Source organism: Salmo salar, chromosome 20, assembly GCF_965601325.2.
Source record: "Salmo salar chromosome 20, fSalSal1, whole genome shotgun sequence".
Taxonomy (NCBI): Eukaryota; Metazoa; Chordata; class Actinopteri; order Salmoniformes; family Salmonidae; genus Salmo; species Salmo salar.
Genome location: NC_138310.1, coordinates 60,948,384 through 60,970,919, shown reverse-complemented (window position 1 = coordinate 60,970,919; position 22,536 = coordinate 60,948,384). Strand labels below are relative to the sequence as shown.

The window sequence follows — 22,536 nt, the reverse complement described above, 5'->3', positions numbered from 1 at the left end:
TGACACCTGAGTGACAAAGACCCAGAGCGGATGCTTCAATGATCAATTTGTGCTCTTCTGAGTTATATCTAGTAGAAAAGGCCTATCGGGAAAAATATTAATTATTCTCTGAATTGTTTATTAATGAAGCCTATACTATATTATGTATAATAATATCCCATAGGCCCTATCAAACTCTGCAGCTATATCTATTTTTAGGCTATATAGCCTATATCATGGGATTAGTATTTTTAATGATGTAACCAATAGCCTGTGGGATGGGGGAGGAGATGAGGTTGTATTCATGTCATACACAACATTTATTAGTCCAATAGACGTTGGTGGAGAGATTCTGGCTCCAGAGGACCAGTGCATCGCGCTGTAAGGTATTCTCGTCGTTAGAGAAGCGACGTCAGGTCTGCGTGGAAGAGAGGGAAGGGAGAGGGGGGAACGAGTCAAATAATTCACTCATCCCGGTGTTTTAACAATTCAAGGGATTGAGCAAATTCTTTTTTGTGTTTCCAAGAAAACATCACACACCAAGTGCGATCTCTCTAGCTCAAAGCGCACTGCACACGCGCAGAGTAGGCAACAGTCAGTTCACGAGAGTTGAATCACACCAAGTCAGGGTTAACACGGGCGCTCACGCGTGTCCGGGAGTTTACTCGAGAACCGTTATGCCGGAGAAAGATAAGCAAGTCTATTAAGATGAGATGCTGGACGACTTTCCCTAACTACGTCCCAATGGAACGTAACTTCCTGCTATTTCCTTGGTGAAGACAGAAAAGTGAAATAAATGGATTCAAGCTCATAATATTTCATGAGGTAATATAATAATATTATTTCCTATCTTCGTTGTAATCTGCCTATCTACGTGCTTTGTGCTTTGTAAACAAGCTCAGGCATGGAGTCAATCTGGAAACGCCGTAGTTCGATAGGCTCAGCTTCTTTAATGCGATTAGTGTTAGGATGTACTTTCTACTTTCTTTTTTTCACCGTTATTTGGCTGCCTTGATAGTGATGGTGAACGTGATAATGCTGTCTGTAGCCCATTTCAACAATGCAAGCTAAAGCAGAGTCCTTAACCGTTATATGACGCGGTGATATTATGGAGATGTGTAACAGTCTATGGTCACACGGTCTATAAAACATTTCATTATAACTGATATGAACATGTAGCCTATAGTACAATTTCAAAGTCACAATTTCTTTACACTTCACATATGCTCAAATAAGTTATAGGTTATATGCTTCTTATGTTCACAATATCATTTTGAGGTTACTATAAATATGATGAAAACAGTTGTTACATAATTTACTCAATTTCTCAAAAATGTCAAGAGCCCTTGTCTGAGATTGTACGTTTCTTTCTAGATCGTAGCCTAGATGCTGTGTATAAAGGACATTAAATGTCATTTAAACACCAGAAGACCAGTCTGTTACATGTTTCAGGGCCCTGTGAAGGTATTCAAAGCTTATTGACGTTAAAGCTACGAGAACTATGGATGCAAGGACTGACCATCCATTATAGTAAAATGATAGTTTTAACCATGTTTTGACGCTATACAGTATTTGTTTACATGACATTGTTTACTAACATTGGACTAAATCAAGTTTATATTCTGGGTTCTGATGGGGTAAGACAGGTGAACTAAGCTGATGAGGCATTTATAAGTTATATTCTTCAAGAATCAATGGGTGTATTCATTTATAAGTCCAAAATTGGTTTAGCAACTTTCAATTCAAGCTTTAAGATAATATAAAAAGTTAAAAAAATAACAATTCTATCTGTTTTGTTTAAAATGAAAAATATTTCTTATCCTTAAATAATGGTACAAATATTATTATTAGTATCATTATTATAATAGTTAATGATGAATAATGATAACGATAATGATAAAACTATCATTATTATTCATAATAATATATTTAATTAGTTTATACAGACTGACTGCCAGATAATGATTTTAGAACATGCTTTTAGAATTATATGATCACAAATTACAACCAAATAATTTAATCTACAAATGGGAGTCTAAATAATGTCCTTTTCATTCAAGAAATACCTAAATACATAACTCAAACAATTATGTTGGATGTCTCTAAAATGTGGACTATAAACATTTTCACAAATTTACAATAAACAAAATCATATTTTATTTTTCATTTGACTCTAAACATTACATCCTGAGATGTTCTGTTAAGTAGTATACTGACATTTGAAGCCAATCAATCAACCAAACAATTGATTAAAACATAGGCCTAATTCACTTTTGTGGAGGGAATGGAACATTAGAGAACTGCTTTGCAGGTGAGAGATTTTACAGCACCATACTCACTTACTACTTTGGTACCACTACATTTTTGTTGTGATAGGTCAGTTTCACATCCCAAATGATTTTGCACAAATGGCGTGCTAACAAGCTCAAGGCTACGTGATGTGATTCTACTGACATCGCTGAGTTGTAGCTGCCAGAGACGTACATACAACAACAATAAAGGTGCTCTCGCTCTCGCTCTCGCTCTCTGTCTGTCTCTGTCTCTGTCTCTGTCTCTGTCTCTGCCTGTCTCTCTCTCTGTCTCTGTCTCTGTCTCTGTCTCTGTCTCTGTCTCTCTCTCTCTCTCTCTCCCTTTCTCTCTCTCTCTCTGCAACACATCACCAGATGCATGAGACTGGCTGCTGCACAAAATGGTAGGTCAGGTTTGAATTTATGGTAGCTGTCTCAATAACATGCATCATGCATCATGGCTATGCATTTCAGACTGGGAGGCGAAAACACACACACACACACACACACACACACACACACACACACACACACACACACACACACACACACACACACACACACACCCCCCCCCCCGACATACACAGACACACACAGACACACACACACACACACACACACACACACACACACACACACACACACACACACACACACACACACACACACACACACACACACACACACACACACACACACACCACACACACACACACACACACACGGACAATCTGCCATGAATAGTTTAGTGGATTATATGTCTGGGAGTGACACAGATATAAACAGAGGGCTAGCTCAGCGTGTTTAGTTAAACAGGGTAAGTGAAAGGGCCCTGTTCAGGAGGGTAAAAAAGTACCAAGGCTGATTTGCAGCGCGCCTTATCTTTATTCGCTTTAGCAAATGTCTGCGTTGGTTTACAGTTGGAGCCCCTTCTCTTTCATCCTGAGAGAGAGCACTCACATTGTTTACATGCCTGAGATTAAGGGAGGGCCGGGGTGAGTGTAAAAACTATCCGAATTGTACACTGTATACCTTTATATCTGCGTCCCAAATGGCACCCTATTCCTCATATAGTGTAGTACTTTTGACAAAGGCCCATAGGACTCTGTTCAAAGGTAGTGCACTATATAGGGAATTGGGTGCTATTTGTGACGTAGACCTACAGTTTGAGTCTGTATGGTAAAATGGCTGGGGGAATGGTTGCAATGGGAGAGGAGAGGGCATTGTGAAACTGAACTGTATGGAGCAGACGAGGCTATACCAGGCTGTCTGTGTATCTGTGTCTCTCATGAAAAGATGTTTGTCTTTGAGCTGGGTTTAGAGCTGTGAGAGAGCGAAGCTTAGCTGGTGATCTGGACTAATGGAATGAACAGTGTTTAGGAGCCGTTACATAAAAGTATCCCACCGTATGCTAGAAGAGTAAATATTTAATCCAACTCTTCTGAAGAACAAATTCATCTTGACCCCATGTGCTTAATATCGTGGTCTCCAAGCATGCAGGCTGAGTCATTAGCTTATGTCTAGAGTTTCTTATGATTTACGGTGTTAATATGCAAATATATATTAGGAATATTGTAATTTCTTTCATCAAACTAAATGTCAGAGAATCAAAATGGAGATGCTATAACAGAAATAGAAGTATTCAATATGGCCGCTGGTGCACCCATCACAGAGCGCAGACTTGAATGGGATTGTCCATTCTAGTAATTGAAATTCTATGGCCAGTATGTTGCTTGAATATTTTTGATTACTTAGTAGTTGTGTATTTACGATGACCTAATAAGCACAACAGTGTAGTCATATGTGGGAATAACGTCACTTGAATGGGTCCGGTAATTCAAATTCTATGTGTGGAACAATCAAGTTTGCTAGCTACTATTCAATCTTTTCATATGAGGGGAGAGCAGAGCAGAGGGTACAGTAGACGATTCCTCCTTTAAACTCACATGGGACCTCATTGCAAACATAGATCGGCTCTATTTTGCGTGAATGAGGGCCCATCATCCTACAGTATTTGGGTCATTGTGACCAAATTCCCCCAATGGCACATGGCCCTTGCTGCAGTGATCCACCTTGAAATGACTTTGCCTACAGAATTCGACAGATATTTCTATTAACAATGGTTAGTAGCTTGGGGATGAAACAGTGACTTGGTTTCCAAGAACTGAAAAACTAATTCCAAGAAATGTCCCACAATGGGAGAGCATGCCTGAATGAATTAATATGCTGTTGAGTTTTTTATTTTTTTATTCTCTCATTGCAAATATTTGTTGTTGAATACACACCTTCAAGTGTGTATTATTGCAGTGCAAGAATGAGGCATTGACTTCTGTATCCTTGAAATTTCCTTGTAAGGTTTGATATTAAATAATTGTATCTACCAGAAATGTTAAAACATTTAAACAATTTACTTTTGATTCATCGTTCAATATAAATAGTAATTCATAAAAAATATATACTTTTCTTGTGTAAATAACAGACACAAATTGAAGTAGACGTGTATTTTACGCACACCAGATTTTCTTTCTAAAACAGACAGGAATTCACACCAGATTTTCTTTCTAAAACAGACAGGAATTCACACCAGATTTTCTTTCTAAAACAGACAGGAATTCACACCAGATTTTCTTTCTAAAACAGACAGGAATTCCATTGAAGAACATCATTCAAGGTGTGGGATGACAACAATTAATGATCTGATAAAACAATTTTACGGAGTCCCCTTTAGTTCCGTTTTTTTCTCCCATTGGTCATTCTGCAGATGTTCATTAGAAAAGATTGAATTAATTAGCAGCTTTCCAGTAAGATGTGTTTAATTTCCTTACAGTATTAATAGACATTATTATTGTAGAAATACAAAATGAACAGCAATTACTGTACAAGTACATTATGTAAATGCAATTCATGTCAATTAGTTGTTGAAAAAATAAACAATAGCTAAATTAAATATTAAGCAATGTTTTTAGGGGTGGGGTTCATCTTTGTATCTTGAAGGGGTGTTACATTTTGTTTGGGTACGGTGTATTTCGTTGGAACATATTTTGTCCAGTCCATTTCATGGGAATGTGTTATTGAAGTATTTTACGAGACAGTTTAGTATTGGTTTGGAGTCAGTCTGTGTATTGTAAGTCTGTTATTATCTGTAGAGATGCTCTGATTTATTTTAGTATTATAGTAATTCTATGCCACAGATATCCTATTACATTACTATGTAAGTTCTATATAAGTTCTATATGTAATTCTATGGTCTATGTATTGTAAGTCTGTGTATTGTAAGTCTGTGTATTGTAAGTCTGTGTATTGAACTGAAGCCATTGTTCATCTCAAAGAGATGCTCCAGGAGAAGGCCTCAGCTGTGACGGATGACAGTGTGACTGGGGTCCAGCCTGGAGGGCCCCCAGACCTAAGCCCTGACTCCGCTCACCTGGGCCTGCCTACAACTCCCAGCATCCCCCAGGGCAATGAGCCAGACCAGGTAATCATGGGTATTGTAGGCTCTCAACACAGAGCCAGAACCACAACTGCAAAGGTATTATATGTTCAGAAGTTTCCTATTCTTGGAAATGACCAAATGGGTATGTTTCCTTGCTCTCAATTTCAATAATTTTAGCTATTATTAAGGAAGTCGTTGACTTGTTAACAAAATTATTGGCCATATTAAATCGTGGGTGTTTTTATTTCTTGTCTGGGCAGAGTAGGTGGACACCCTATCAATTGTGAATGATTTATTGAGAATGAACTGGTTTAACTTAAAAATGCAGATGGCATAATGTGAATTGTCTATAAGCCCACAACAGGTTGCCAACCCTCATGGCAGTCTCTACCTTTCTCTATTTAGAATATTGAGAACATCAAGGTTGTTCTTCATGAGAGGGAGCTGTGGAAGAAGTTCCATGAGGCGGGAACAGAGATGATCATAACGAAAGCAGGCAGGTGAGTACCTACAGTTCATATATCACAGAAAATACATGGGATATACCATATTAGTAGACTAGCACTACACATTCTATACTATACTACACTGTACTAGACTCATCTCAGATTCCCCAGAAATATGTGTTACTTCTGTAAATTGAGTAGCTGCTTTCATTAGTGTTAAAATGTAGTCATTATGACACCTCCATTTTGAGTAGCTATGGCCATCTGTTGGAGCTAAGTCAACCAATTACACCATGCAGTTATGTCACAACAAAAACAATTCAACAGTTTCATTTAACTTTGAAGTAATAAGTTTCAACTAGTATTGTTTTTTGAAGTGGTAGCTCACAAGCCAAGCTCCTAATACCTGTCCACAAGAAAAGAAATTCAACAGTTTAATTTAACTTTTCTCAGGTAGAGAAAATGAAGAGACATCATTTCTGCCCCAGTGAACATCTAATTGAAAACACAAACCCACAGCTCTGCTCTGTGTTAGATTTAATGCTGCCCCGTGGATTAGACAGTCTGGCCCTTAACCTGGACTTTAACCAGAAGATGACAAGATGCTTTCTAACCAACCTCCGCCCACCCCTCATTTCTCACAGGGGCTTTTTTTCCCAGTCCAAAATGTAAAAGGTCACCACAATTTTTCTTTAATGCTGCATCACTGTGAAAGATGGGCTTTACCTTGTCCAGCTGATAAAGTGCGCTGAGAATCCTTTAAAACCTTTGAAGGGCCCGGCCTCAGAGTGATGCTTAGCTACGCATCTCCACCAGCTGCGCTCAGCTGAAAAACCTGACTGACTGAATAGGCTTATACAGTCAGTCAGCCTGAGAAGCCAGAGAAGAGCAGGGCGGCGTCCCAAAAGGCACCCTGTTCCCTTTATAGTGCACTACTTTTGACCCGAGCCGATGGTGAGCATGTATAGGGTGCTATATGGGACGCACGGCAGGTTTATGTTGCTCCATAATGGAGTACGAGCAGCTACAGTACGTAATTCAACAATTCTAAGAATGAACTCTGTCTGAACTGATGTGAAGATACAATGTTATTGAACATAAAAATGTATTGTAAATGAAACCAGTTGTAGGCCCCAACACTGTGGGCGAGAGTTGGCTTTGTCGAGAACATTGTAGGTAGGATAACGAAAAACTGTAGGGGCCAAAATCGTAATCGGAATTTTTTGCAGGTATATTTCTATGTAAAAATGATGAGTAAACATAGCAAGGCTGCTTCACTGCTACACCAGCTCGAGCTAGACATTATGCACTGCATGCTCTAACAGAAATATTGTTGTTCAATTTTCAACTGAGACTGCCAAAACAATTCAATGCCAATCTATTCCAACACCAACTTTTTCAGAGAAGAATCTGGAAGGAGCATCAAGCAGTAGTGCTAGGTGCTGCTAGATGCTAAAGGATCTGACCAGATAGCAGGTTTTAATCCCTCTCACTACTTGAAGAATGAATGAATAAATTAATAAATGAATGAATGAAGATTCTCAGGAACATTTTCTCTTGTAAGGGATGACAGTGAGAGGTCAACATGCTATAGAGGGTGGGCAGTGTCCGGTCAGCACTCCTTGGAAGGGGCAGAGTGAGGGGGCAGGGCTAGGAAGAAGTTATGGCTGTGTCTTTAGACTAGACCGTGGCTTGGGAAACATACTGCCAGTTCAGCCCTTCAGCCTGTTACAGTGCAGCTTGGCCCTTCAGCCTGTTACAGTGCAGCTTGGCCCTTCAGCTTCTTACAGTGTAGCTTGGCCCTTCAGCTTCTTACAGTGCAGCTTGGCCCTTCAGCTTCTTACAGTGCAGCTTGGCCCTTCAGCTTCTTACAGTGCAGCTTGGCCCTTCAGCTTCTTACAGTGCAGCTTGGCCATTCAGCTTCTTACAGTGCAGCTTGGACATTCAGCCTCTTACAGTGCAGCTTGGCCATTCAGCCTGTTACAGTGTAGCTTGGCCCTTCAGCCTCTTACAGTGCAGCTTGGCCATTCAGCCTGTTACAGTGCAGCTTGGCCCTTCAGCTTCTTACAGTGCAGCTTGGCCATTCAGCCTGTTACAGTGCAGCTTGGCCCTTCAGCTTCTTACAGTGCAGCTTGGCCATTCAGCCTCTTACAGTGCAGCTTGGCCATTCAGCCTGTTACAGTGCAGCTTGGCCCTTCAGCTTCTTACAGTGCAGCTTGGCCATTCAGCCTCTTACAGTGCAGCTTGGCCATTCAGCCTCTTACAGTGCAGCTTGGCCCTTAAGCCTGTTACAGTGCAGCTTGGCCCTTCAGCTTCTTACAGTGCAGCTTGGCCCTTCAGCTTCTTACCGTGCAGCTTGGCCATTCAGCCTCTTACAGTGCAGCTTGGCCATTCAGCTTCTTACAGTGCAGCTTGGCCCTTCAGCTTCTTACAGTGCAGCTTGGCCATTCAGCTTCTTACAGTGCAGCTTGGCCATTCAGCCTCTTACAGTGCAGCTTGGCCATTCAGCCTGTTACAGTGCAGCTTGGCCCTTCAGCCTCTTACAGTGTAGCTTTGCCATTCAGCCTGTTACAGTGCAGCTTGGCCCTTCAGCTTCTTACAGTGCAGCTTGGCCATTCAGCCTCTTACAGTGCAGCTTGGCCATTCAGCCTGTTACAGTGCAGTTTGGCCCTTCAGCTTCTTACAGTGCAGCTTGGCCATTCAGCCTCTTACAGTGCAGCTTGGCCATTCAGCCTCTTACAGTGCAGCTTGGCCATTCAGCCTCTTACAGTGCAGCTTGGCCATTCAGCCTCTTACAGTGCAGCTTGGCCATTCAGCCTCTTACAGTGCAGCTTGGCCCTTCAGCCTCTTACAGTGCAGCTTGGCCATTCAGCCTCTTACAGTGCAGCTTGGCCCTTCAGCCTCTTACAGTGCAGCTTGGCCCTTCAGCCTCTTACAGTGCAGCTTGGCCATTCAGCCTCTTACAGTGCAGCTTGGCCATTCAGCCTCTTACAGTGCAGCTTGGCCATTCAGCCTCTTACAGTGCAGCTTGGCCCTTCAGCCTCTTACAGTGCAGCTTGGCCATTCAGCCTCTTACAGTGCAGCTTGGCCCTTCAGCCTCTTACAGTGCAGCTTGGCCCTTCAGCCTCTTACAGTGCAGCTTGGCCATTCAGCCTCTTACAGTGCAGCTTGGCCATTCAGCCTCTTACAGTGCAGCTTGGCCATTCAGCCTCTTACAGTGCAGCTTGGCCATTCAGCCTCTTACAGTGCAGCTTGGCCATTCAGCCTGTTACAGTGCAGCTTGGCCATTCAGCCTGTTACAGTGCAGCTTGGCCATTCAGCCTCTTACAGTGCAGCTTGGCCATTCAGCCTCTTACAGTGCAGCTTGGCCCTTCAGCCTCTTCAGTGCAGCTTGGCCATTCAGCCTCTTACAGTGCAGCTTGGCCATTCAGCCTCTTACAGTGCAGCTTGGCCATTCAGCCTCTTACAGTGCAGCTTGGCCCTTCAGCCTCTTACAGTGCAGCTTGGCCATTCAGCCTGTTACAGTGCAGCTTGGCCCTTCAGCCTCTTACAGTGCAGCTTGGCCCTTCAGCCTCTTACAGTGCAGCTTGGCCATTCAGCCTCTTACAGTGCAGCTTGGCCATTCAGCCTCTTACAGTGCAGCTTGGCCATTCAGCCTCTTACAGTGCAGCTTGGCCCTTCAGCCTCTTACAGTGCAGCTTGGCCATTCAGCCTCTTACAGTGCAGCTTGGCCCTTCAGCCTCTTACAGTGCAGCTTGGCCCTTCAGCCTCTTACAGTGCAGCTTGGCCATTCAGCCTCTTACAGTGCAGCTTGGCCATTCAGCCTCTTACAGTGCAGCTTGGCCATTCAGCCTCTTACAGTGCAGCTTGGCCATTCAGCCTCTTACAGTGCAGCTTGGCCATTCAGCCTCTTACAGTGCAGCTTGGCCATTCAGCCTGTTACAGTGCAGCTTGGCCCTTCAGCCTCTTACAGTGCAGCTTGGCCATTCAGCCTGTTACAGTGCAGCTTGGCCATTCAGCCTGTTACAGTGCAGTCAGTGAACTCCTGACTGAGGAACGTAGATGTAGTTTGTTATTGTGAGTGCAGCAATCCCAGTCTTAATCCTTGCTCTTCAACGTACCTAGGCAGTGCTCCAACTCTCCCCTCTCTCTCTTTCTATACACACAGTGCTCATTCTCTCCTCTCTTTCTGTCTGTACACAGCCAGTCAGTGGGAGCGGTGGCAGAGGGGTGATAAGAGGACCACGGGGCCCGCTTTCAGCGGCGTCTAGCGGTGGCCTGGAGCGCTCCATCATCCCCCTGCCGCTCCTTTTGAACTCGCTCAGTGCTGGATGTTCCCAGAGACTGGACGGGAGTCCCAAATGGCCCCCTATTCCCTGTATAGTGCACTAGATTTGACCAGAGCTCTATGGGCCTTGGTCAAAAGTAGTACATTATAAGTGGAATAGGGTGCTATTTGGGAACAGCCTGGATAGATCCCTGGACTGGAGGGCCTAGGAGGCAGGGAGGCTCATAGTGCTGGGCTGCTAGGAAAGAAACAGCTGGCACACACCACACAAACACACACCCACACACTGACACTGATATCATACACATTCTCCATCTCCATTTCTCATTCTCTCCAGTCCTCTACACACACAAACACTTTCTCAGGCACGCATGTTCACAGAAAACACATGCCTTGGGAAAATGTGGCAATCAGCTTGTCCTGACTTGTTTGACATTGTTTTGACTGGCACTCGCTCTAACAAACGCATCCCTTTCCATTGTTCATCATTGTCATATTACGTTTTTGATGACTCAAAGGCGTGCTTTAGAGTAAAGTCCGGCACTTCAAGGGGATGGGCAGTAAAGCTTAGATATTTCATCATGGCTGTTTGGCAGCTTTGCCATGGAAACCACAGCATCTGTCATCAGGCAGGGCTGAGGTGGCTGAGCCATCGAGGTCCCCAATTAGCCATTAGCCATGTTAAGTGATTCAGTGTGGGCCCCCTCGCTGAGCTATACTGTGGACCACGTCGTGGAGATGAGTCTTTTGGTAATGGACTCAGATAGGGAGAGAGTCATTCTGGGGCCCAATCGAACACGGTTTCCACCGTAACTATACACCACTATTTCAACTCATGAGTCATGTCTTTGTCAGAAAATGGAATCATTCTTATGGATGTGCTGAAAAACCATCAGCAATAATGTCAGGTTGGGTTACATAGAAATCTCCTTATATCCTTCTAGAGACCTCCTGATCTGTTGACACAGGCCTCAATATGGGCCTGGTTGGAGGGTGTGAGTGGGGCTGGGATGAGCTGCAGGTCTGTTTTGGATGTTCCCCTCAGATTAAAATGTCTTTCTGTGAGCATGACACCAGGACTGATCTCCACACTGATTGGATTTGGAGCCTGAGAGAGAGACAGAGGGAGATTACCTGCCTTGAATGCCCTCTACCGTACAGGATGGGTTGAGTATTTGTGATCCATGAACAAGGCTTTAGCAAGGGCCCCTGTCAGGCCAGAAAGATCTGGGATGGGACCTTTGAAGCATTGTGTGTTAGCAGCAGATAGAGGCTGGGTCCCAAATGGCACCCTGTTCCTTATATAGTGCACTACTTTTGATGCACCCAGAGCCTTTTGCTTGGCCTGCTTAGGGGGCCCCAGCTATCTGCTCGCTCTTACACTCATCTGTTCAGAGAGCATGTCACCGTCAGCCTTTCACAAGTGTGTCTCACACTCTTCTATTTAAACCTGTTGCCAGGAGAAGGGGAAGCACCAGATCAACTGTACTGGAGTACAGACCCTTTGACCGACCCTACTCTCAGGGGGTGATGCGGTACGATGACAAGTCAGATGTAAAAACTGCTGTCTGATCCGAACCGCCATTAAAAAGCACTTAGGGGTTTATAAGGGGTGCTGCAGATCCCTTTGCAACTTTTTGCTTTGACGCAGATGTGATGAAAAAGAGAGCCGTTTCTCAGGGAAGAGGTCACGGAAGGTAGCGCCATTCATGTGTTTTATGGCCTTGTCTGCTATATTAGCATATTCTGTCTATCATTCCTGAGTCTCCCTCTCTCTCTGAGACGGATGAGAGCAGAGAGCTACACTCACAGCGTTCCTACACTTGTCTTTTTATGGTGCTGCTGCCGCTGCACTCTCAAAACCCATCATGTGAGTTCTAAGAACATCCCACTGGGAACACCATGTCATTTTAACCCGGAAATTTGATTGAAATGTTGATCAATGAGATTTCAACCTTTATCCCCCCACTCAAAAAGACAGCCAGAAGTCTGTTGAATAACTGATGTGTTATCACTATGCATTCAACCATCTAAAAGCACAACCAAATTCCAGTTGTCATCGAAATGGGTTATCACTGCGCTTTCAACCATTTAAAAGCACAGTAAAGTTCAAATGGGAATACAATATCGGATATTTTGTATTCATACATCAACTTAATGTGTTATCACTGTGCTTCATCTAATAGCACAACCAAATTACATGGATTGTAGTTGAGATTACATCAAAAGTACATAGTGTAGGGGATCAATGCTGTTTGAGATTCTGCACAGATTATTATAGCAATTGTGAAGATCTCCACTGACCTGCGACCTTTGCGTGCTGTCTTGAACATGCACGCTTCTATGATGCCATAAGAAGACATTTATAATTACAGTAGGCTAACCTCAGCATGTGGCCGGAGATGTTTTCCACATTTTAAGGTTGAATAAATAACGGGTTCAGAATATTAGGAAAGAAAGAAAAGCCATCTAAATATATGCATATTTTTCTATGTGTCAGCACCAATTGGTAGATTTAAAAATACTCTGATCTCGTAGATTATTTTGGGTTAGGAAAGTATGTAGGAATCATAAAAAACAGATTAGGAGAGCCTTTATGCATGAAAGATAGAAAACTGTGGTTTGATTCATTCTGAAATTGCCACATTCAGTTCTTCAACCCATGGTAATGTTGGAAGATTAGTGTACATAGAATTCTAATAGGGAGAATAGTGTACAATAGTAGTCTATACCCTGGTCTATTGCCTGTACTAACCATGGAACTGTGTGATGACACGGCCAAGTATTGCTCTATGCATCGGGTTCAAACTGTTACAGCTTGGTCTGCACTCCGCTCCATAACGATTTAATGATCTTCAGCAACAACCACATGGTGGTGATGACATTTACAGAAGAAGCAAAGGAAGGTAAATGAAAAAATGTAATTAAATGGAATGATAATGTAGTCTATACCAACTGAAGGGAACTAACAGTACATTGGCAGTTAAATATGTGTTGTTATTAGGCCTACTGATGGTCGATACTGATAGTGGCTAATATGTAACATGATAGACAGAGAAAGTTGAGGTAGTCTATAATTAAGATATTCAAGAGTGGCTATCCCTGCAAGTTAAAAGGCTGTTCAATTAAAATTCTGCATAATGGCTCAGCGTTTCATAAACTTTACTGTGGGAACGTTATGTTGATATGCTTCAGTTTGCTGCCATAAGACTGGTTTCACATTTTTCTCCAAAGATTATAAGGTAAAATATATCTAAAACAAGTGTATTTTATATTTTTCAATTCCCTTATCCAAACAGATCAATAATTTACCTAGCTCTTATCAATAGCTCTTGTCAAGTTGTAAATTACAGTCCATGGAGAATGGTGTTATTTATATCGGGAAAACATTATGTTGATGCTTTTTTTCTCTTGAAACCAGGATGTTCACCAGACTTTTTTTAATGGTTTCCTTGTGAGCAAAGGTGGTGGATTTATGAGGGAATTAAGTAAAGGTCAGAATACAGCATATCTGTAGACACACCTCAGCCACACCTTCATTTACTCAATCTCCACCCAAAACGAATAGCAGGTGAAAAGCTTGCTATTCTCATGCTTAAGATCAAGGTCAGTATATGCGTAGTTGGAATCAGCTCCATATTGAATTGTGTTTGGTTGTCAACGCAACCAGATATCAACATTTGAAGGAGATGTATCTTTTGTGCCACTGACTTTAATTCCAGTTTGTCTAGAAATTAATAATTGATGTAGAATTCACGTCAAAGTTAAAGAATATAACTAAATCATATCAAAGTTTATGTAAAGTGCATTTAAAGTTTGATTTAGTCCTAGTCTTTAATTTAGATTTTTGGTTGAGATGGAGACGTGAATCCAACATATCAATGATTCATTTGTAGACAAACTGGAATTAAAGCCAGACTAAGTCAGTGGCACAGATGGAACTATCCAAGTGAAAGTATGTGGACACCTGCTCGTCGAACATTTCATTCCAAAATCATGGGCATTAATATGGAATTGGTCCCCCTTTGCTGCTAAAAAAGCCTCCACTATTCTGGGAAGGCTTTCCACTAGATTTTGGAACATTGCTGCGTGGACTTGATTCCACTCAGCCACAAGAGCATTGGTGAGGTCGGGCACTGATGTTGGTCGATTAGGCCTGGCTCGTAGTCGGTGTTCTAACTCATCCCAAAGGTGTTCAATGGTGTTGATGTCAGGGCTCTGTGCAGGCCAGTCAAGTCCTTCCACACCGATCTCGACAAACCATTTCTGTATGGACCTCGCTTTGTACATGGGGGCATTGTCATGCTGAAAGAGGAAAGGGCCTTCCCAAAACTGTTGCTGCAAAGTTGGAAGCACATAATCGTCTAAAATGTAATTGTATGCTGTAGCATTAAGATTTCCCTTCACTGGATCTAGCCCGAACCATGAAAAACAGCCCCAGACCATTATTCCTCCTCCACCAAACTTTACAGTTGGCACTATGCACTCAGGCAGGTAGCGTTCTCCTGTCATCAGCTGGGCCTAAAATAGTGTATTATAGATCATACAAAAGATTTTGCTGTGACTCTCATATGGATGATGTTAAAAATATTTGTTGGTTTGATGTGATTAATAAGGAGCATCCAGATGCTGCACTTGATGAATTTATAAAATTGCTTCTTCCAATTATTGATAAACATGCACCTGTTAAGAAACTGACTGTTAGAACTGTTAAGGCTCCATGGATTGATGAGGAATTGAAAAACTGTATGGTTGAAAGAGATGGGGCAAAAGGAGTGGCTGATACATCTGGCTGCACATCTGACTGGCTGACTTACTGCAAATTGAGAAATGATGTGACTAAACTCAATAAAAGAAGAAGAAACTGTATTATGAAGCCAAGATCAATGATATAAAGAATGATGGAAAAAAAACTTTGGAGTACTTTAAATTAAGTTATGGGCAGAAAGACAAATTCAACTTCATCTTTCATCGAATCAGATGGCTTATTCATCACAAAACCATTTGATGTTACCAATTATTTTATGATTACTTCATTGGCAACGTGGGAAAACTTAAGCAGGAAATTCCAACAATGAACAGTGCACCATCATATTCATGTATAAAAAAATAATAATAATGAAAGAAAAGCATTGCAAGTTAGAATTTTGTAAAGTTAATGTGGGAGAGGTGGACAAACCTCCTGGCGTTGACAACTTTGATGGAAAGCTACTGAAGATGGTAGTTGACTCTATAGCCACTCCTATCTGTCATTTCTTTATTCTGAGCCTAGAGGAAAGTCTTTGTCCTCAGGCCTGGAGGGAAGCCAAAGTAATTCCCATACCCAAGAGTGGTAAAGCAGCCTTTACTGGTTCTAACAGCAGACCTATCAGCTTGCTGCCAGCTCTTAGCAGACTGTTGAAAAAATTGTGTTTGACCAAATACAATGCTATTTCTCTGTAAACAAATGAACAACAGACTTCCATCATGCTTATAGAGAAGGGCACTCAACACTGACACAAATGACTGATGATTGGTTGAAAGAAATTGATAATACAAAGATTGTGGGAGCTGTACTGTTAGATTTCAGTGCAGCCTTTAATATTATTGACCATAACCTTTTGTTGAAAAAAAACGTATGTTATGGCTTTTCAACCTCTGCCATATTGTGGATTCATAGCTATCAATCTAATAGAACTCAAAGGGTTTTCTTTAATGGAAGCTTCTCTCATGTCACACATGTAATGTGTGGTGTACCGCAGGGCAGCTCTCTAGGCCCTCTACTCTTTTCTATTTTTACCAATGACCTACCACTGGCATTAAAAAAAACATGTGTGTCCATGTATGCTGATGATTCAACGATATATGTATCAGCAACCACAGCTAATGAAGTCACTGAAACCCTTAACAAAGAGTTGCAGTCTGTTTTGGAATGGGTGGCCAGTAATAAACTGGTCCTGAAACTAAGAGCATTGTATTTGGTACAAATAATTTCCTAAGTTCTAGACCTCAGCTGAATCTGGTTATGAATGGTGTGGCTGTTGAACAAGTTGAGGAGACTAAATTACTTGGCGTTACCTTAGATTGTAAACTGTCAAAACATATAGATTCAATGGTTGTAAAGATGGGGAGAGGTCTGTCCATAATAAAGAGAAGCTCTTCTTTTTAGACACCACACTCCAAAGAGCAAGTTCTGCAGGCTCTAGTTTTGTCTAATCTTGATTATTGTCCAGTTGTGTGGTCCAGTGCTGCAAGTAAAGACCTAGTTAAGTTGCAGCTGGCCCAGAACAGAACAGCTTGCTCTTCATTTTTTAATTTACTTTTACCCCAATTTCATGGTATCCAATTGGTAGTAGTTACAGTCTTGTCTCATCGCTGCAACTCCCATACAGACTCAGGAGAGGCAAAGGTCAAGAGCCATGCGTCCTCCGAAACACAACCCAACCAAGCCCCACTGCTTCTTGACACAATGCACATCCAACCCGGAAGCCAGCTGCACCAATGTGTCGGAAGAAACACCATACACCTGGCGACCTGGTCAGTGTGCACTGCACCCGGCCCACCACAGGAGTCACTAATGTGCAATGAGACAAAGATATCCCTGCTGGACAAACCCAGACGACACTTGGCCAACTGTGCGTCGCCGGCTGCGACAGAGCCTGGGCTCAAACCCAGAATCTCTGGTGGCACAGCTAGCACTGTGATGCAGTGCCTTAGACCACTGCACCACCTGGACATTTCCGGGTGTCTTGCTCTAAATTGTAATCAGAGTGCTGATATAAATACTATGCATGCTAGTCTCTCTTGGCAAAGAGTTGAGGAGAGAGTGACTGCATCACATCTTTTTTTAATAAGAAACAGTAATGAATTGAAAATCCCAAATTGTTTGCATAGTCAATTTACACACAGCTCTGACACACACACTTACCCCACTTACCCCCCAACAGGGGTCTTTTCACAGTCCCCAAATCCAGAACAAATTCAAGAAAGTGTACAGTATTATATAGAGCCATTATTGCATGTAACTAAATTCCATCTCATATTGCTCAAATTAACAGCAAACCTGGTTTCAAAACACCTCACGGCACAATGCCTCTCCCCTATTTGACTTAGATAGTTTGTGTGTATGTATTGATATGTAGGCTACGTGTGCCTTTACATTTTTTTTTATGTTGTTCTGTCCTGTCCTGATCTTGTCTATTAATGTTCTGTATTTTGTCATGTTTCTGTGGACCCCAGGAAGAGTAGCTGCTGCTTCTGCAACAGATAATGGGGATCCTAATAAAATACCAAAATACCAAACCAAGATTAGTCTGTTGGAGTGCCAGCTGGTGAATCGTGATTCATCATTCCAGAGAACACGTTTCCACTGCTCCAGAGTCCAATGGCGTCGAGCTTTGGTGATCTTAGGTGTGTGTGCGGCTGCTCGGCCATGGAAACCCATTTCATGAAGCTTCCGAAGAACAGTTCTTGTGCTGAAGTTGCTTCCAGTGGCAGTTTGGAACTCGGTATTGAGTGTTGCAACCGAGGACAGACGATTTTCAGCACTCAGAGGTCCCGTTTTGTGAGCTTGTGTGGCCTACCACTTCGTGGCTGAGCCATTGTTGCTCCTAGACATTTCCATATCACAATAACAGCACTTACAGTTGACCGGGGCAGCTCTAACAAGGCAGAAATTTGACGAACTGACTTGTTGGAAAGATAGCATCCTATGACGGTGCCACGTTGAAAGTCACTGAGCTCTACAGTAAGTCCATTCCTCTGCCAATGTTTGTCTATGGAGATTGCATGGCTGTGTGCTCGATTTTATACCCCTGTCAGCAACAGGTGTGGCTGAAATAGCCAAATCCATTAATTTGAAGGTGTGTCCACATATTTTTGTATATATAGTGTACATCTTTAAATATTGATATTTGGTTGCATTGACAATTCAATATCCATTTTTTCTACAAATGAATCATTTATATTTTGGATTCACTTCTCCATCTCTACCAGAAATCTCAGTTAAAGAATCTAGTCTAATCAAACTTAAATGCATTATAAATAAAGTACGTTTTGATTTAGTCCGATTCTTTAACTTTTATTTTTGGTTGAGGTGGAGACGTGAATCCAACGTGTACTTTACACGTAGATTCCACGTCACAATACGTTGACAAATTACATGGAAATAACGTTGATTCAACCAGTTTGTGCCCAGTGGGATTGTACTTTACATATGTCCCTCAACTCTGAGATCCCCTGTGACCTCTCTAGCTCATCCCAATCAGTCTTTAAGCCTGGCTTGATATGCTTTCTGAGCGCTAATCGTCCGCTCACCTGCCTGGGAGAACACTTTCCGTGCTGATGCCACACTCAGGGCTGGCTAAAACCCTCCTGCAAAGCCTGAGAAGAGCCTCTTATGCATGCTTACCGTGTGCCCTTAGCCCCACGGAGAGACACCTTGGGGCTAAAGCAGATTTTCATTAGCTCATCTGAAGAGGCAAATCTTTTCCAGTGTAAGGTAGCTAGGTGAGGGAAGGTTCTTCTTAGGTGCTCAAAAAGCTTGGGTGACATCACTGCCTAAAGCGCCTTATCAACTAGCCTTATCCCGTTCAACATCCCTCAAAGCTCTAAGGTGTGAGGGCAGCACGATGACAAAAAGCATTATATAAACCTCTGTATTTACGGGTCTTACGATACAAAAGGTGCTTAGAAGCTAATGGCAAGTCTTTCCAAATTGGATCAGGATGAGGTGACTTCGTCACCAATAACGAAACACCTGCTGACCCAATTCGTGTTTGAGTGAGTTGGGGAGCGAGCTTTATTTCTAGTGGGTATAATGGTGGGTGAAATCATCGTCATTAGGGAATGTCTAATTTAATGTAAGACCCTTCTTGTGTCCTTCACAGGAGGATGTTCCCCAGCTACAAGGTGAAAGTGACAGGTATGAACCCCAAAACCAAGTACATCCTCCTCACAGACATCGTCCCTGCCGACGACCATCGCTACAAGTTCTGCGACAACAAGTGGTGAGTTAAGTCAGAGACACCTTTTAAAAAATGTGATTCTTTATTTAACCTGGAAGACTGTTGATAAGGAATCTCCTTTACAAGGGAAACCTGGTCACCAACACAGCAGCTATTTGTTATGTATTTATTTGAACTAGGCAAGTCAGTTAAGAACAAATTCTTATTTACAATGACAGCCTACCTCAGCCAAACCCGGACGACGCTGGACCAATTGTGCATCGCCCTATGGGACTCCCAATCATGGCCGGTTGTGATACAGCCTGGAATAAAACCAGGGTCTGTAGTGACGCCTCTAGCACTGAGATGCAGTGCCTTAGACCGCTGCACCACTCGGGAGCTCCTATACAGTCAATACAAAAATCTACATATTAAGAACAGACAATACAGCAATACATACAACACAACAGTATACAAAACATACAAAGACAATTATAAAATCCTACCAAAAACCTTGTCAGGGTGGTTCTTCCAGTTTGCAGTATTGCTCAAGTTCTTCTCTAAGCTCAGGGTTTAGATGAGTAACATCCTTAATGGTTGTTATGAGACATCTACCCATTCTACCCTGTCTCAGATGCTGATTGGCTTTAGAAAGGGGGGTCAAGAAATGGGGTGGTGAGGGAGGGTGGGGAGGGAGTGGTGAGCTTAAGGAAGGTGAAAATAGCTCTCATCTTCTCAGCTCCACAGATTCAGCCCCACCGCTCTGTTGAGGCCTTCCTCTCACCTTAGGAAAACAACCCCCAATGCTGTAGAGTAGACAATAACGGTGGGTGCAAATGAGAGAGACATTTAACACTCTCAGACAGTTTTATATGCTTGAGGTGATGCTGCCTCCCACATTCAGTATACACACAGACAAGCAGTACACACGCACACACACATCCCTGGCGGAGGGCACTGTTCCCGGCAGGCTCTGGAACAAACACTTTACATGCTGTGACATCATTATGCAAACCAAATAAATGGAAGGGTACAAATTAACATGTTTTCTGCATTATATTCTTTATGTACACCTCCCTCTCCTCCTCGCCTTTCACAAATGTCATGTTGGATAATGTAACGTTGTTACATGTGTAACCATACAGCAGCAAAAAGGATGGTAACCATAGCGGATCCCTTTTTGGTGCTGTATAGAACCCTTTTTTGAAGGTTCTATTGTCACGCCCTGACCATAGAGAGCCCTCGGTTCTCTATGGTGTTTAGGTCAGACCGTGACTAGGGGGGTGTTCTAGTCATTGATTTTCTATGTGGCTGGGTTGTATGGTTTCCAATTAGAGGCAGCTGGTAATCGTTGCCTCTAATTGGGGATCATATTTAGGAAGCCCTTTCTCCCACCTGCTTTGTGGGATATTGTTTTGAGTTAGTGCATGTAGCACTACGGTACTTCACGGTCGTTGGTTGTTTCTTGTTTCTTGGTTTGTTTAAGTTTCACAAAAATAAAGATGTGGAACTCCAATCACGCTGCGCCTTGGTCCGTCTCTCCTCACGACTGTGACATCTATAAAGAACTATGCTCATATTATTCTAAATGGAACCTTTATGGTGTGTTAAAGAACCCTTTCCTATAAAGAACTATAAAAAAAGGTTCTCTATGGTTACAACCCTTTTTGGTGCTTTATACAGTACAACACTTTGTAATGGTTCTTTATAGAACCTTTATGGAGAATGGTTCTATAAAAAACCTTTTTCAATCTCAAAAGTTCTACAAAGAACCTTTTTGAAGAACCATACAGGGTTCTTTTTTTCTGGTTAGCCATATTATATTGTTAAAATTCCATAGGTTATATTATTTTATAAACTGTGTGGTTCGAGCCCTGAATGCTGATTGGCTGACAGCCGTGCTATATCAGACCGTATACGACGGGTATGAAACAACATTTATTTTTACTGCTCTAATTACGTTGGTAACTAGTTTATAATAGCAATAAGGCACATCGGGGTGCGTTGTGCCTAAGAACAGCCCTTAGCCGTGGTATATTGGCTTTATACCACACCCCTTCGGGCCTTATGGCTTAAGTGTTCGTTGACAAGTTGAATCAAGTGTGCTAGCTCTGGAACAGCTGGGCGTCCTTAAGGAGAGAATTGAGAACCACTGACTTACACAACAGTTCTCAATTGACACAAGGCCATATGTTAGTCTTTCACAAAACACCGTCACTGGCCATAGTAATTTTCAACATGGCATAACAAAAAAGATTAGATAAACTGGAATGACACTCACTCACTGTTGTACAAAAAGAGCAAACCACCCCCCAAAATATTATAATGAGTTTAATTATTTGAATTATCATTGAAATTGGAAATAACCCTTTTTTGACTCCGCAAACTGCAAAGAACTATTGAAGGGCTCAAAGGGTTCTTTGGGTCAGTATGGTTCCACATAGAACCATCACCCTTCACAAATAACCCTTGAGGAACCCTCATTTTTTGTGTGTATTGGTTAACAACATTTGCTTTGTGTTCAAGACCAACATGTGTGATGTTCATCTCCCACTCATCTGTTCATTCATTCAGCTCTATCCGTTCATTGATGGAATGGAGAGATGGAGCGTGAGTCCAGGCACTTGCTGCCTCCAGTCATGGATGTCTAAATTTAGTCTGTTGTGGTTGAATAATGAGGAAAACCAACTGGTTTCTGTCAATTTAATCATTGCTCTTGTGAAAAGGAGCGCCCTAATCCCCTCTTCCCACAAAAACGGGATCGTTTATGTCAAAAAAGACATTCTTCCAACCATGTTCAAACATCATGGCTGCAGAGAAAAATCACCACTTCTCAGAACGAGAGAGGACGCAAATACAGTATGATGATCATCAAAATCTCTAGTAGTGTAATATTTTAAGTGACAAGGCTGTGCACAGGCAACTTTGTTGTTATTGAGGTCATATTACAATAGTATGCCATGCCATGCATGCTCCTTTGTTCTTTCAGAGCACACCAAGACCAGAACCTCATGTCTCAGTCACTGCTCAAACTTAACTGTAGCTACGGATTGTCATTAGCACACAGTTCATTACCGCAGGGCACTGGCAAGCCGCCTGTCAAAACCTACGGGATAAAAACAGCTTGGCTGTACCCACTGGCCTTCCAGTGACCCTTTACTTTGGGTGATGCCTAGAG

The 22,536-nt window shown here is 42.3% G+C and overlaps 1 protein-coding gene across 1 annotated transcript in view; it reads left to right on the top strand.

Moving 5' to 3' along the window:
• Nucleotides 1-330: 330 nt before the first annotated feature.
• LOC106580997 (T-box transcription factor TBX4) overlaps nt 331-22,536 on the top strand; it is a 30,202-nt gene continuing 7,996 nt past the window's right edge. Inside the window, exons 1-4 of the mRNA XM_014162635.3 lie at nt 331-804; nt 5,597-5,742; nt 6,106-6,200; nt 19,302-19,421. Coding sequence (XP_014018110.1) covers nt 5,599-5,742; nt 6,106-6,200; nt 19,302-19,421 — 359 coding nt within the window. The 5' untranslated portion in view covers nt 331-804; nt 5,597-5,598. The remainder of the gene's footprint in view (nt 805-5,596; nt 5,743-6,105; nt 6,201-19,301; nt 19,422-22,536) is intronic.